Source organism: Callionymus lyra, chromosome 17 (assembly GCF_982586985.1).
Source record: "Callionymus lyra chromosome 17, fCalLyr1.hap1.1, whole genome shotgun sequence".
Classification (NCBI taxonomy): Eukaryota; Metazoa; Chordata; class Actinopteri; order Syngnathiformes; family Callionymidae; genus Callionymus; species Callionymus lyra.
In genome coordinates this window covers 22127074-22142687 of record NC_141834.1, presented here as the reverse complement: position 1 = coordinate 22142687, position 15614 = coordinate 22127074, and the positions used below count along the sequence as shown (strand labels likewise).

The 15614-nt window shown below is 39.5% G+C and overlaps 2 protein-coding genes across 4 annotated transcripts; both read left to right on the top strand.

Moving 5' to 3' along the window:
* The first annotated feature begins 1951 nt into the window (after positions 1-1951).
* Positions 1952-8526, top strand: cbx3b (chromobox homolog 3b). 3 transcript variants are annotated; one of them, XM_087813115.1, is made up of 5 exons: positions 1952-2202; positions 4537-4677; positions 6283-6436; positions 6580-6725; positions 7310-8526. In XM_087813115.1, exons 2-5 carry the CDS (start codon positions 4538-4540, stop codon positions 7431-7433), a joined length of 564 nt encoding a protein of 187 aa, XP_087669241.1. In that variant the 5' UTR covers positions 1952-2202; position 4537; the 3' UTR covers positions 7434-8526. The 3 variants fall into 3 exon arrangements, with proteins under 3 accessions (XP_087669241.1, XP_087669243.1, XP_087669244.1); XM_087813117.1 differs by having other exon boundaries at positions 1953-2202; positions 6292-6436; XM_087813118.1 differs by having other exon boundaries at positions 1960-2202; positions 4537-4623; positions 6292-6436.
* Positions 8527-9752: 1226 nt separating this feature from the next.
* snx10b (sorting nexin 10b) lies at positions 9753-14553 on the top strand. The gene is made up of 5 exons (XM_087812579.1): positions 9753-10482; positions 10539-10639; positions 13136-13237; positions 13309-13518; positions 14149-14553. Exons 1-5 carry the CDS (start codon positions 10390-10392, stop codon positions 14258-14260), a joined length of 618 nt encoding a protein of 205 aa, XP_087668705.1. The 5' UTR covers positions 9753-10389; the 3' UTR covers positions 14261-14553.
* The last annotated feature ends 1061 nt before the right edge of the window (positions 14554-15614 follow it).

Sequence of the window (15614 nt, the reverse complement as noted above, 5' to 3'; positions counted from 1 at the left end):
AGTGTAGTAACAAGTATATATGTGTAGTTTTGTCCAGTACTTGACTCTGGTGTTGTGATAGTGTAGTAACAAGTATATATGTGTAGTATTGTCCAGTACTTGACTCTGGTGTTGTGATAGTGTAGTAACAAGTATATATGTGTAGTATTGTCTAGTACTTGACTCTGGTGTTGTGATAGTGTAGTAACAAGGATATATGTGTAGTATTGTCCAGTACTTGACTCTGGTGTTGTGATAGTGTAGTAACAAGTATATATGTGTAGTATTGTCCAGTACTTGACTGTGATGTTGTAGTATTTACAGACCACATGACTCTTGACGAAGTCGTTACTGATTTCATTTAGAAGTTGCTGGACTCAGTCATGGCCTGGAACTGAAAGGATTTATTTGTTGCCTCAGCTGCAGAAGATGTAATGACTGTTGGCGGGAAGTAAAATTTAAACACTTATATTATTAAATGTCAATATTTCCATGTTATAACAATAAAATGAATTGATTCAGTGCTATTGAAAATCGATGAAGTATCTTGAAAACAATATCGTGGAAAATACATATTAATAATGTATTAATGTAATAACTATTCCAGCCAATAAAGTTAGCTCGTCCACCAGAGACTCACAGCAGAACAAGTACATTCTTCTCTCAATACATTCCATCTATTCTAGTAAATACCTGTAGTACTTCATTGACAGAGAGAGAAGCTTTGGGCGTGTATGTTTCATCATGTTCTATACTAGTACATGAGTTCACAGTTACATAATCCTGCCTTGAGGATGACATGGGTTCATATCCACCAGTGGATCCAGATCTTTTGTTCTGATGCCTTCAGCTTGAAGAACCTCTCAGGAAAACCCGGCTCATTAAAAACCTGCATCGCATCCTGACGCGTCAGCAGCGACCTCTGGCGGCGGGTCTCGGTAGGGAAGAATGTGGAATGAATGGGACTCGTGTTTCGTTTCGACCTATCACAAGCCACGTGGTTTCCTATTGGCTGGAAAAGAGCTGTCAATCAAACGCTCGGTGGAAGATTTCTCTGCGGTGTCGTCAGTTCGTTTGTGGAGCTCGAGGAGCAAAGATCTTCCCTGGAGGATCAGCAGACATCTTCACGCTCTTAAAGCAGGAATAATGAGTCCTTATTATCATAATAATAATGAATAATAATAGAAGACAGTTTTAAGTGCAACAGACATGTCAATATTTAATGATGAAGTCATTATAAAACAGCATAATGTGAACAATGTAAGATTATTTCTCTTTTCGTGTATCTTTTCCATAGAAAACAGACCTAAATAATGATAATAATAATAACACGCTGATAGTTTCTAACTATAAATTATAGTTAAGATTTCTACATGTTTATTTTGTCATGAGGACCATTTTATGATTGAAAAAAATAAATAATTAGAATTGGTTGAGAAGCTCAGCATCTGGCAGTGACTCAGAGCAGAGCCATTAGGTTTTAACTTACCAACTACTAACTCTAACTAGTGCTAATTGTTGATGTAATATTTATTATCATTTATTTATTGGATGTATTTATACTTTTTACGTAGGTTTGCTCTTTTTATGAACTGCTCTGACAACTCCAATGTCCCAGATGAGGCAAGAATAAAGGAATATCTTATCTTATTACCTCTTTATCTTAGTTTAAAAAACACGGTCATGAACGCATCATCAGCTTTTGTGGTTTGAAAAGTAAAAAAGTAGAAGAAAAAAAATAAATGTAATAAATAAATATGAACTACAAGAGTATTAATTAACTAATAAAGGTAAGAAAGCTGCTGCAGCACTTTCAATAAGAGCCCAAAAGAGATCAATAATAATTCGATAATTCTATCAACAAAAAAGTGTTTCGATCAACAACAGACGCTCCTCCAGAGGGGGCGTGTCATCCTCAATCCTCGCCTCTGATTGGTCGACGCCCGTGCGCGTCCCCGTCGTCTCCTCCCGGTTTTTCCCGGCATGACCTTCTCCCTTGGCAACCACTTCCTCCCGAGCATCCACGGCCATCTTTAATCCACCACCTCCGCCGGGAAAGTTGTCTGGCGCGTGTAAACACGCCGAGAGCGACTCGTCTGGGAGCCCGAAGCCGCCCGGAAGCGACGTGAAGGCGGCGTGTGTGGAGTCGAGACCCCGGCGAGGGACCAGCAGCTGTTGTGTGTCCGCGGAGAGTGCGTGAGAAAACGTCAACACACCAGGAAGGTACGTGTTGTTGTCTTTGTGTGCAGACACGAGAAGCTACTTTAGGGAGAAACAGCAGCTCTGAAAGGACGGACGGTCCGTGAACGCAACACTATGTAAACAATAACTTCAAGTCTTCGCTGATACTCACTGTTACCATGTTATGACTCTGTTACCATGTTATTACTCTGTTACCATGTTATTACTATGTTACCATGTTATTACTCAGTTACCATGTTATTACTCTGTTACCATGTTATTACTCTGTTACCATGTTATTACTCTGTTACCATGCTCGATACTTTGAGTCTGCAGTGGTCAGTACTTGTCAGTACTTGTCAGTAACTTGGCAATAGTTGAATGTGGATCAGAACCAGAAGAATTTGACCCTCAGGTCACCGGGAACAAACCACAAATGTATCAACATCAAGAACCTGCAATAACACACACAGTCAGTGTAACTTCCTCTTTTTCTCAGATCACCTACAAAACCAGACTTAGTCGGCGTCAAAATGTCTTAAATCAATCAAAAATAATAACAATCTGAACACATAAGATAATATGTTACTTTCAAATCACATATCATCTCAAATAATTTACAGATAGTAATTTCAGACGTAAGAAAAGTGTAAATACAATGAAAACCGACAGAACACGGTACCAGCCTAGTCTACGCAAAAAAAAAAGTATTTAATTTTATGTTTCGATTAGAGCTGCACGATATTGGAAATGAGTGCGATATTCGATATGTGTCTTGAATTCCATTAATTCGATATTTTTACCTTCACCTAAAAATGTAGCCGCGCGCACGAGTGAGTACTGTAGTGAAGATCCAGTGTTTACAGAAAGAAAACGATGCGATATTTACCTTTAGTTTATTTCCGCGCTTCTGTGTCGACATGATGGTAGAAAAATATGTCTTCTAACGCTCAGTCTCACGGGACTTGCATCAGTTTTCCCGCCAAACTGAGCGACATCAGAGAGGAGCCGCCGGCGCGTCGTGATATCACCAAATCAATAATAAATCCTTGTACACGCACACATAACACTTTATAAATGACGCTAACAACTTAGCTCGTTAGCATACGGTGAAGACGCACACATAACACTTTATAAATGACGCTAACAACTTAGCTCGTTAGCATACGGTGAAGACGCACACATAACACTTTATAAATGACGCTAACAACTTAGCTCGTTAGCATACGGTGAAGACGCACACATAACACTTTATAAATGACGCTAACAACTTAGCTCGTTAGCATACGGTGAAGACGCACACATAACACTTTATAAATGATGCTAACAACTTAGCTCGTTAGCATACGGTGAAGACGCACACATAACACTTTATAAATGACGCTAACAACTTAGCTCGTTAGCATACGGTGAAGACGCACACATAACACTTTATAAATGACGCTAACAACTTAGCTTGTTAGCATACGGTGAAGACGCACACATAACACTTTATAAATGACGCTAACAACTTAGCTCGTTAGCAAACACTGAAGACGGACAGGTTTGTTTGGAAGTTCACGATCTTATAAGAAAACAACTGAGACGAGATGAAAAGTTCTTACAATATGTTGCTTTAACAAAGGAGGTTGAAAGAGACGAGTGACTGGATCACTAGTGTTTGACTAGATCATAAGTTAGTATTACTTAACTGGATCACTAGTGTTTGACTAGATCACAAGTTAGTATTACTTCACTGGATCACTAGTGTTTGACTAGATCATAAGTTAGTATTACTTCACTGGATCACTAGTGTTTGACTAGATCACAAGTTAGTATTACTTCACTGGATCACTAGTGTTTGACTAGATCACAAGTTAGTATTACTTCACTGGATCACTAGTGTTTGACTAGATCACAAGTTAGTATTACTTCACTGGATCACTAGTGTTTGACTAGATCATAAGTTAGTATTACTTCACTGGATCACTAGTGTTTGACTAGATCATAAGTTAGTATTACTTCACTGGATCACTAGTGTTTGACTAGATCACAAGTTAGTATTACTTCCTGAGACGCGTCGCCATAGCAACCGAGCCTAACAAGCTGCTCAGTTCACAGACGGACGGAGACGTAAACAACAACGAGACATAGAAGTACAAATTGACAACTTTATAGAACGTGACACTGATTGGTCGAAGTGTGTATTTAAGAAATGTTTTATTAATACAATAAAATATTATCAATTGTTGCGCATGTTTTCGATGCATATCACACGTGACAATATCACGATATATCGATATTTTTTGGGTCAGATGCAATCAATATTGTGTTTTTATTTTTAGTTCTTTGTAAAGTTGGCTTTAAATTTAATTTAATTTTCTTTCCTCCGGCCAGGATGAGGAAGAAGCAGACGGCCAAGCAGAGGAAGACGGAGGAGAGCACCATCGTCCAGGAGTTTGCTGTGGAGAAAATCCTTCGCAGGCGAGTGTTTAATGGACGAGTGGAATTCTTCCTAAAGTGGAAAGGCTTCACTGAGTGAGTGTGATTCTGTATCACAAGTCACTTTTAAACTAGTGTTAAAATAAATTAAATCAAAATAAATTAAAGTCCTTTCCTCGGGGATTAACAAAGTTATATCTACAGTATCTAAACGTTTATTCTCTGATAAACCTTTCGTAAGAGAATAGTTATCAATGAATCAAGTCTTATCAGAGTTACTTGTAGTTGTCAGGATCTAAAGTTAGATAAATCCATTATTACTGTGTAGCATTCTTCCTTTTTCTGACCATTTTTTATTTGTATTATTATTATTATTATTATTACATTTATATATTTTCCTTGCAACTTACACAAAAGTTTTTTAATTGATCATGCAAACCTTTTAACTGATAACTGTAAAACAACCCAAGCTAGAAATTAATAAAGCATTCAAAACTAAAGAGTTGAATAAAATAAACCATTTAAAAAACGACGGAAAATTCTTTTAAATAGCATTTTTTTCATCACATTTATCTATTGAAGTGATAATCGTTAACTTATAGTGTTTTGAGTTTATTTATAAAATATCCTACGGTATTGAACCCACCATAGCAATACCTGATGTCATTGTTGATCCATTTTAAAGATTGAATAACTAAAGGTTGTAGTTTTCTATCGTCGTGAATATAAAATCAGGATATATTTTAATTATTACTGTGTGAAAGGTTTTGAAAAACAATGATATTTTCTCTAAAATTCCACAAGTCTGTGATTCTCGAGTAAAGTTTACCTAAAATATGTATCTATAGACTTGTGAAAATAAGTGAAACATTAAAAAATATTGTTTATTTTTACTATTTTTATTCAAAAGGTGAATATAATCCCGAACATTAAACCCGTCCATGGTGCAGAAAAGATTGGTGACTCCTGGTTCACAAGACTATACCATCAGATGTTTTGGGAGGAGGCCACAGGGCAGACCCGACACAAGCTTTGTGTGGCTCAGTCCACCTGGAAACATCTCGGTGTTGAAGAGAAGAATGTTTCTGAAACTGACCTCAGACCAGCAAATGCCTCCATAATAACCATTAAGAAGCAGAAACAACAGAGCATTTATTTTTGAATCTTTACACAAACAAGATGCTCAACGTCTTTTTCTTCTGTAACAAGTTTCCCACAGATCCATAATGAAGTGTTCAACGGCATTAAATTCATAATCACGTAATAAATCTTGTGTTTTTTTCAAATCTTAAAGTATCAGTTAAAATTAAGGCTGCACGATATTTCGAAAAAATGTTGTATATCGTATAAATCAAGCATTTCTTAAATGCTTCGACCAATCAGTGCCGCATCTGTAAACTTGTCAATTTGTACTTCTATGTCTCGTTGTCGTTTACGTCTCCGTCTTGCTAGGCTCGGTTGCTATGGCGACAAGTCTTTGTCCAACAATCTTTTCGTAGCTGAACCTGGTTCCAGGGAAGACGTTCAGTGTATTTTTTGTTCAGGAATCTTTTTTAAAAATCAGTATGAACGTTTTCAAGTGGAATAAAAAAGTCGTTTATTTGACGTTCAAATATACATTTGGAGAAATGACTTCAAAGGGTATTTGAAAGCGTAGAAACGCTGCATCGACGGTTAATGCTGTGTGTGTTTGTGGTTGAGCGGCTGCAGCACTGACAACACGTGGGAGCCCGAGGACAACCTGGACTGTCCTGAACTCATCAACGAGTTCTTGAGGACCAGACCGGACGAGGACCAGCAGCAGGAATATGACTTCATCCCCAAAGAAGAGATGATGGAGCAGGAGACGGCGATCGTGAGTCAAATATATCTCAACACAACGTCGTCGAGTTCACGAGTCGTCGTAAAAGACGAGTCACGTTTCTCCGCATGCGTCTGGAAGTGAAAGTTCTCGGATCTGCTTTTTTTTTAAAAACGCTTCCTGATCTTCTCCTCCAGTCCTTCATGCAGCCACACATGGTGTGCGGCGACGACGGCCACATCCTGGACCCGGACCCCCCCGCCGACCTGGGCGTCCTGCAGGAGCCTGAATGCATCATCGGCTCCACGGACCGACGGGGAGAACTCATGTTCCTGGTCAAATGGTAATGAAGTGCTGAGGCGGCAGAACTAGAGACGCTGAGACATTGTTGCTCCAAGAAACAGGAACTCGTGATCCAAGTGTGGAAGTTTATCAGTGACATCAGGAGGTTCTGCTTTTTATTCTTTTAATAACTGAACTCAATCATTTCAATAACGAAAAGGTTGATTTTCTTATTTTAACAAATTTAATACTTTCACATTGAATTTTTTTTTCTACACATAGTTTAATATTAAAATTTCGAACAATAAAAATACATTCCCTGAATTCCATATTTTGACATTTGTAGTCTTTTAAATTCAATATAAAACCAAAATAGTACCGAAAAACTGGATCTACGACGTCACATGATTTGGCTGAAAGTTCTAAAATGTTTTTAATTGAATTTAAAAGACAATGAATTAGAAGTTTTTGAAATTTTAACATAGATTTTTCAATTATTGAAATATTCAATAAAAAAGCTCTCCAGATACAAAGTGTTACTTTCACTCGACATTTCGTGATCAACTGCTCGACGACTTCATCGAGAGACGGAAAACATGTTTTTCAGTCGAGCTAACGCGTCACTTCCTGCTCTGGTTTTCCCAGGAAGCACTCTGGCGACGTGGCGTTGTTGAAAGCCAGAGACGCCAGCGCCAGGTACCCTCAGGTGGTCATCAACTTCTACGAGCAGAAGCTGAGCTGGCACAGCAGGGACGAGGAGAAGCCGTGAGCCGAGAGACTCTCGATCCACGATCTCGCCGACACGAGCGACTACTAACCTTGATTGACAGGTCAGACTAACATGTAGCAGCTTCCATCTCCAGTAGCGACGAATCACTGTGTTTGAATGTTTGTTGTGTAGTTTTTCTTTGAGTATTTATTGTCCCGTTAACGGGTGTTGATGCCTCGACACTTTTCTATGACTCGACTGTGTTGACCTTTGACCTGCTGTGTGCTTCTACTGTCCACGTACGTCGTGACGGCTGTTTGACCAAAATGTTGTAGTTACAGCGAGTGTCAACATGTTTAACATCCTTTGTCACTTCGAGAGGTTAATATTATGGAACTCTATCAGACCATTGGATGTTTTTTTGAATAATTGAATCATTTCTTTATTGAAAGAAAAAATAACTGAATTTTCAAAATAAATGATGAGTTTGACTATAATTCCAATGCAATAGTTTCTTCATTCATTGCCTTCTAAATGTAATGGTGGCTCTATTATGCCAACATTTTTATATTCAATTCAAAAGGCAACAAATGAAAAAAATATTGAATTTAGAAAATTCCTTTTCCAATTTTTTGGAATGTGAATTTCAAACCAAAAACTATTCATTTAATCCCAAATTGTTTTAATTCCAGAATAAGCCAATAAAAAACAACCTTTATATACAAATTCAATTAAATTAAAAACTTTACAATAACAACATTTAAATGATTCAATATTCTAATAAACTTCAGTTGAAATATGAATAAATACTGTTATTAAACTTCTTGTCACAGACATTTGTTTCTTTTTGTCCAGCGACGTATGAACGGATCAGTATTTTGTTCTTGTTTGAAACCTCTGGTGTAAACGTTGAGTCCAGAACTTTGACTGAACTCTTCACGGCGACTGTCTGGAGTCTCGAGCGACGGCTTCAAAGTAGCGCTTCGAGAAAGAGAGACGTGTCACGAGTGCGCACGTGTGACCGTGTCATGAGTGCGCATGTGTGACCGGGAATTGAACCGTCAACCTCCTTCCACACGTGGACTCCCCGGCGAACTGTAACCCTCGACCATGTATCTGTGAAGTCTGTCAATAAAGAGTGTTTTGGAATCTCTCTCTGTCAGAGTTGTACTTCGACAGCTGATAACGCGAGTCTTATCTGACGTGACGTAACGAGTCACATTGTCGCGTCAAGTCTGTTGTTCATTGTCGTCGGAGGAGGAGGAGGAGGATTTAAGGACCTTTGCTCGGCCAATAAAGTGGAAAACAAGAGTGAATGACTGGACGATAAAGCATGAGAGAGGCGATGGACGGAGTCGACGGTCAGGTCAGTCTTCTTTGCCACGGTTGCCATGGATACGGGGAGTCTTACTTCTAGATAATTATTTCAATTTAAACTTGAACAAATGAGTAAGATTTTAGGTTAATATCTGCTAACAATTGTTGATTTTTCTACTTCATCGCTGTTCGAGATCATTTTAACCAACATTTTTTCTTCTACACTTAAGTAGATATTTAGACATATTAGATCCACTTTTTTAAACTAATATTTAACATAAAACATTATATAGTTTTTTATTTATTTATACAGTGTCAATTTTATTTATTGTTTTTGTCAACAGAGTTTCTGCAGCAATTTGTTAAATCAGCTCATTTTGTTGCATATTTAAAACCTATTATTGTCAATAATCTTTTATATATTTTTTTAATTTGTATTCAATAATTAAACTCATGCTCCATTGAGCACATTATAAACCATTGATATATATATATATATATATAAGATATATGAATAACTAGAATGATAAAAACAATGTTCTCTTGTTAAAACGGCAGATTTTGTTTTTAACTGTTTTGTAATTCTTTGTTCTTTTGATAATATAAGTCATTTAAAGTAAGTCATTTATATTTGCAGATCTTTTCCAGACCAGGGTCACAAAGCACTTAAACAATCAAAACAATAATCAATAAAATAAATACATTAAAGGTCAAGATAACAAAGGACAAAATGCTGTTTCAACTATTTATACTAATATTAAATATATTATATATTAATATACTACATTTTATATCTATAATAAAATAAATGATGTGATTGAGGAAAATATGTAGTAATTTAAAAGTTTTGAGACTATTTTTTTTTACATAAAATACATAATAAATAAATACATTTTGGCCGATTATCAAGTTGGTCTACAATTTAATTTCAAATAGTTTTTCTTTAAGGTTTTGATTTAACTTTTAAAAAAAACCTGTTCTGGACTTACTGAGGAAAACTTGAGGGAATGTCCTGATCGTGAACTAAACCAGAGCTTCCTCAAAAAAACACTTCCTCTTTCCACTGCCGTGTTGTCAGTTTGTCCTGGTCTCTCAGTCTCTCCTGGTCTCTCAGTCTGTCCTGGTCTCTCCCTCTGTCCTGGTCTCTCAGTCTGCCCTGGTCTCTCCCTCTGTCCTGGTCTCTCAGTCTGTCCTGGTCTCTCCCTCTGTCCTGGTCTCTCAGTCTGTCCTGGTCTCTCAGTCTCTCCTGGTCTCTCCTGGTCTCTCAGTCTCTCCTGGTCTCTCAGTCTGTCCTGGTCTCTCAGTCTCTCCTGGTCTCTCAGTCTGTCCTGGTCTCTCAGTCTCTCCTGGTCTCTCAGTCTCTCCTGGTCTCTCAGTCTCTCCTGGTCTCTCAGTGTGTCCTGGTCTCTCGCTCTGTCCTGGTCTCTCGCTCTGTCCTGGTCTCTCGCTCTGTCCTGGTCTCTCAGTCTGTCCTGGTCTCTCGCTCTGTCCTGGTCTCTCAGTCAGTCCTGGTCTCTCGCTCTGTCCTGGTCTCTCAGTGTGTCCTGGTCTCTCGCTCTGTCCTGGTCTCTCGCTCTGTCCTGGTCTCTCGCTCTGTCCTGGTCTCTCAGTCTGTCCTGGTCTCTCGCTCTGTCCTGGTCTCTCAGTCAGTCCTGGTCTCTCGCTCTGTCCTGGTCTCTCAGTGTGTCCTGGTCTCTCCATGCAGCCGCTGGTCAGCGTCTGGGTTCGCGACCCTCGGATCCAGAAGAACGACTTCTGGCACGCCTACATGGACTACGAGATCGGCTTACACGTGAGTTTGAACCGAGACTTTGAGTGACGGCTGGAGTCTGAACGTTTGTGCTGCAGACCAACAGCGTCTTCTTCAACAAGAAGATCTCGGTCGTGAGGAGGAGGTTCAGCGAGTTCGTGTGGCTCCGGCAGAAGCTTCAGGCCAACTCCATGTTGCTGTGAGTCTCTGACATACGTGTGCATGTGTCAATCATTGAGCCAATGAGGCGTGTGTGTTTTGGTCATGTGACGTAGGACTGTTGAGACTTGATTGACAGCAACGACTCTGGATTGTTAAAAGATAAAATTATTTAAATCACACGTAAGCTTTTATTGTACTTATACAAGGTTTAGAAGTTTAATCATTTCCAAAGTAAATATAGTGCAGCTTTAGGGCAATACTCACAAAGTAATACTGCGTTGACTCGTGGAGTAATATTACTGAGACTCATGGAGTAATACTACAGAGACTCATGGAGTAATACTATAGAGACTTGTGGAGTAATACTACAGAGACACATGGAGTAATACTATAGAGACTTGTGGAGTAATACTACAGAGATTCATGGAGTAATACTACAGAGACACATGGAGTAATACTGCAGTGACTCGTGGAGTAATACAATAGAGACTTGTGGAGTACTACTACAGAGACTCATGGAGTAATACTCCAGAGACACATGGAGTTATACTGCGATGACTGGTGGAGTAATACTATAGAGAGTCGTGGAGTAATACTACAGAGACTCATGGAGTAATACTACAGAGACACATGGAGTAATACTGCGGTGACTCGTGGAGTAATACTAAAGAGACTCGTGGAGTAATACTGTGGTGACTCGTCGAGTAATACTACAGAGATTGTGGAGTAATACTATGGTGACTCGTGGAGTAATACAACAGTGACTTGTGGAGTAATATTACAGAGACTCATGGAGTAATGCTACAGAGACTCATGGAGTAATACTACAGAGACTCATGGAGTAATACTACAGAGACACATGGAGTAATACTGCAGTGACTCTTGGAGTAATACTTCAGAGACTCGTGGAGTAATACTACAGAGACTCATGGAGTAATACTACAGAGACACATGGAGTAATACTGCTGTGAATTGTGGAGTAATACTATAGAGACTTGTGGAGTAATACTATGGTGACTCGTGGAGTAATACAATGGTGACTCGTGAAGTAACACTGGGGGGACTTGTGGAGTAACACTGGGGGGACTCGTGGAGTAATACTATGGTGACTCGTGGAGTAACACTAGGGGGACTCGTGGAGTAATACTATGGTGACTCGTGGAGTAATACCATGGTGACTCGTGTAGTAACACTGGGGGGACTCGTGGAGTAATACTATGGTGACTTGTGGAGTAACACTGGGGGGACTCTTGGAGTAATACTATGGTGACTCGTGGAGTAACACTAGGGGGACTCGTGGAGTAATACAACGGTGACTCGTGTAGTAACACTGGGGGGACTCGTGGAGTAATACTATGGTGACTCGTGGAGTAACACTAGGGTGACTCGTGGAGTAATACAACAGTGACTCGCGGAGTAATACAACGGTGACTCGTGGAGTAATACCATGGTGACTCGTGTAGTAACACTGGGGGGACTCGTGGAGTAATACTATGGTGACTTGTGGAGTAGCACTGGGGGAAATCTTGGAGTAATACTATGGTGACTCGTGGAGTAACACTAGGGGGACTCGTGGAGTAATACAACGGTGACTCGTGGAGTAATACTATGGTGACTCGTGGAGTAACACTAGGGGGACTCATGGAGTAATACAACGGTGACTCGTGGAGTAATACTATGGTGACTCGTGGAGTAATACTATGGTGACTCGTGGAGTAACACTAGGGGGACTTGTGGAGTAATACAACGGTGACTCGTGGAGTAATACTATGGTGACTCGTGGAGTAACACTAGGGGGACTCGTGGAGTAATACAACGGTGACTCGTGGAGTAATACTATGGTGACTCGTGGAGTAACACTAGGGGAACTCGTGGAGTAATACAACGGTGACTTGTGGAGTAATACTATGGTGACTCGTGGAGTAATACTATGGTGACTCGTGGAGTAACACTAGGGGGACTCGTGGAGTAATACAACGGTGACTCGTGGAGTAATACTATGGTGACTCGTGGAGTAACACTAGGGGGACTCGTGGAGTAATACAACGGTGACTCGTAGATGAATACTACACTGACTTGTGGGGTAACACTATGGTGACTCGTGGAGTAACACTAGGGGGACTTGTAGAGTAATACTGTGGGGACTCATGGAGTAATACTACGGTGACTAATGGAGTTACACTACTCGCGGAGTAATACTACGAGAATCAAGAAGTAATACTAGGAGAATAAGTGAGTAATACTATGTTGACTTGCGGAGTAATTCTAACAATAATTACTTATTAATAGCCTAACCTTGTTATTCATTGTCATGTCGGCTATAATTACATTTGAGGTAGGTCCACAAGAATAAATATGTTTTGTCTGATAAGTACTAGAAATGCTTTGCTTTAATGGGATTCGAAGGTGTCTAAATGAAGACAGGACCCTCTAGTGGTTTTATAGCGCAACTGTTACCAGTTACACAACAGTTACAAGCCTGGACTGTTAATCTTTAAACTTATAAGAATCTCACGGTGATGCTTGTCTTCAGGATAACTTTACCAGAACTGCCGCCCAAGAACCCCTTCTTCAGCCTGAACAACGCCAGGCAGATCTCAGAGAGGATGCAAGGCCTTCAGAAGTTCCTGGAACAGTAAGATCCAACACAGGGACTTCTTATCCGTGTCAGGGTGGAATCAATAAGACGAGCCATGTTTGGTGCAGGATCGTGCAGAGTCCACTGATGCTGTCCGACAGCTGCCTGCACCTCTTCCTGCAGTCTCAGCTCAGCGTGGCCAAGATGGACAAATGTGCTGCAGGCAGGACTCACTTCTCTGTGGCTCAGGCCGTCCAGTGCTGCACCCTCAGGAGGTTCCACTTCCAGGACGACCTGCCCAACGACTCGGGTCTGTCATGTGACTGTGACTCAGACAGGTGACGTTTACGACTGCCCTCGTCATTATGTCAGGTTGATGTTGTTTTACGACTAAAACTATTTTAATACTTGAATGCAAAAAAGAAAATGCTTCGTTTCAATTGAAACATAAATAAATTAAATATAATATAAACATACATGTAATTCAATAAACAATAAAAAATATATTTTGACATTAAATAGTTAAAAAATGGATCTATATTTTACATGATCTTTAATATTAATTTAAACTTTGTGTGTTTTATCCACAAGATTGATTTAGTTTATTTAATTTTGAATCCTGTTTATTGTCGATTATCTTACTCCTAGATTTTTTCTTTAAGATCTCTCATTAAATAATTTAGAAAAATATTTAAAAATATTCTGCTACTATTAAAAACTATGTTCTCTGGTTGATTGTTGACGTCATTCCTATCCCAGTTTTTTGTTAAGTAAAAAGTGCATTTTTTTTTCTTTCTTCTTAATGCTAGTTTTTGAATGATCTTGACTTCATTCAAATGTATTTGCAGAACATAAAATAATATTCACTCTCAGTCAACCTTAAATTATTTTTTTATTCAATCAAAATCTTGTGTTTTAGTTTCAGTATCTTTATTTTGAGTTAAATCTTCCTCTCGCTCTCTCTAAAGCTCGGAGGGTCACGCGTCTCCGGCTCTGGACACAACAGGAACCACGGATTCTCTGGACGTCAGCGGCACGAGTCAGGAAAACTCCTTGTGTTGCTCTGTTGGTTCCACTTGATCATCACATTCCTCAACTAACGTTTTCTAGCTGAACCAGCTGTTACTGAAAACTCCTGCACTTTCTTCTACGTCTTTTCGATCAGCGTCGTTTTTGCCTTTTGTTGTGTCAAATAAAATAAATAATGTTTGTTGTGAAACGTGTAAAGCTGCTTCTAAGGTCCGCCTGTAGGTGGCAGTGTTGTAACACAAAAGATCGCCACATGTGATCATAACGTTGAGTTTTTTTTAGATCGATAATGAGCAGAAAATAATGTGTTTTGTCTCGTCAATAAAATAATTTGGTGAACTAAAGGCGTCCGTCAGTAAATGTTAGGAGGTCGACAAGATCCCAGAGCTTCTGTCTGAGCTGAACAACTTCTCTGTAGGTCATGATGAACCTGATGATGTAATATGAGGGGAATTCAGAGGTTGCACAGAGAACTGGCGTCACTTACAAAAAGCAAGACAACAGGAGGAGAACCCAGCTACACAGGGGGAGAGGCAGGGACACCCTGGACAGCTCTACAGTCCATATTCAAAAGATTACACCGAAGATCCGATTTTATATTCCTATTTCTAGTTTGCTGGCTCAGCAGTTGTGATCAAGAAAACAAAGTGACCACGCAGATGTAAAAACACCATCAAAACATTATGACCACTTGCGACACTGCAGATTTTCCTCCTCGGGGACGAAGCAGGAAGATGAGGAAGTGAGTCGTCTGTGGTCAGCAAGACAGTCACTACAGAAAGTACCCATAATGCACGTGGTTTGTGTGTGCTCCAAACCAACAAGCTTGTTGTGCTTTAAGGTCTGAAAGGCTTTGTGTGGGAGGAGCACCTCAGACCTGTCACAATGATGACCTGTCAATCATCACAACTCAGAAAGACCGGCGGCTGAGAAACAACAAGTACTTTGAGGAGAAGATCTAAGTGATGTTGATATAAACTTGTGATCATGATCATGACTCGTGTAAGAGGAATAAACCTGGCAATGATTGAACCAGCAGTTGTTTGTTCAGCAGAAGCTGAATGATCTGGATCATCAAGTGAAGAAGAGAGTGAAGGCCGGGTGGAGGAGGTGCAGATGACAATATCAGCGAGAGTCAAAGAGAAGCTTTACTGGACAGTGGTGGTCACTGATGTATGACTCAGGTCAAGAGATGAAGTTGCTAAAGTGACTATGAATATGAATGAACATTTACTACTAAAATGACATTTTTTTTAATCTAAAACATTTATTAATTAATCAATTCAAATCATTGAAATAATCATCATCAATAATAAAATCATGTTGTGTTCTTCAGCAGTTTAATATGTTAAATATTCAATAAGGTGGATTTCATTTTGAAGATTTTAATAAAAGGATGGCATAA

Bases quoted from the DNA above. Each gene is read 5' to 3' on its own strand.
- snx10b (XM_087812579.1), top strand. From the start codon at position 10,390: ATGCAGCCGCTGGTCAGCGTCTGGGTTCGCGACCCTCGGATCCAGAAG. The intron at 13,238-13,308 runs GTAAGATCCAAC...TGTTTGGTGCAG, and splicing joins CTTCAGAAGTTCCTGGAACA to GATCGTGCAGAGTCCACTGA. The intron at 13,519-14,148 runs GTGACGTTTACG...CTCTCTCTAAAG, and splicing joins TGTGACTGTGACTCAGACAG to CTCGGAGGGTCACGCGTCTC.
- cbx3b (XM_087813115.1), top strand. From the start codon at position 4,538: ATGAGGAAGAAGCAGACGGCCAAGCAGAGGAAGACGGAGGAGAGCACC. The intron at 4,678-6,282 runs GTGAGTGTGATT...TTTGTGGTTGAG, and splicing joins AAGTGGAAAGGCTTCACTGA to CGGCTGCAGCACTGACAACA. The intron at 6,437-6,579 runs GTGAGTCAAATA...CTTCTCCTCCAG, and splicing joins TGGAGCAGGAGACGGCGATC to TCCTTCATGCAGCCACACAT.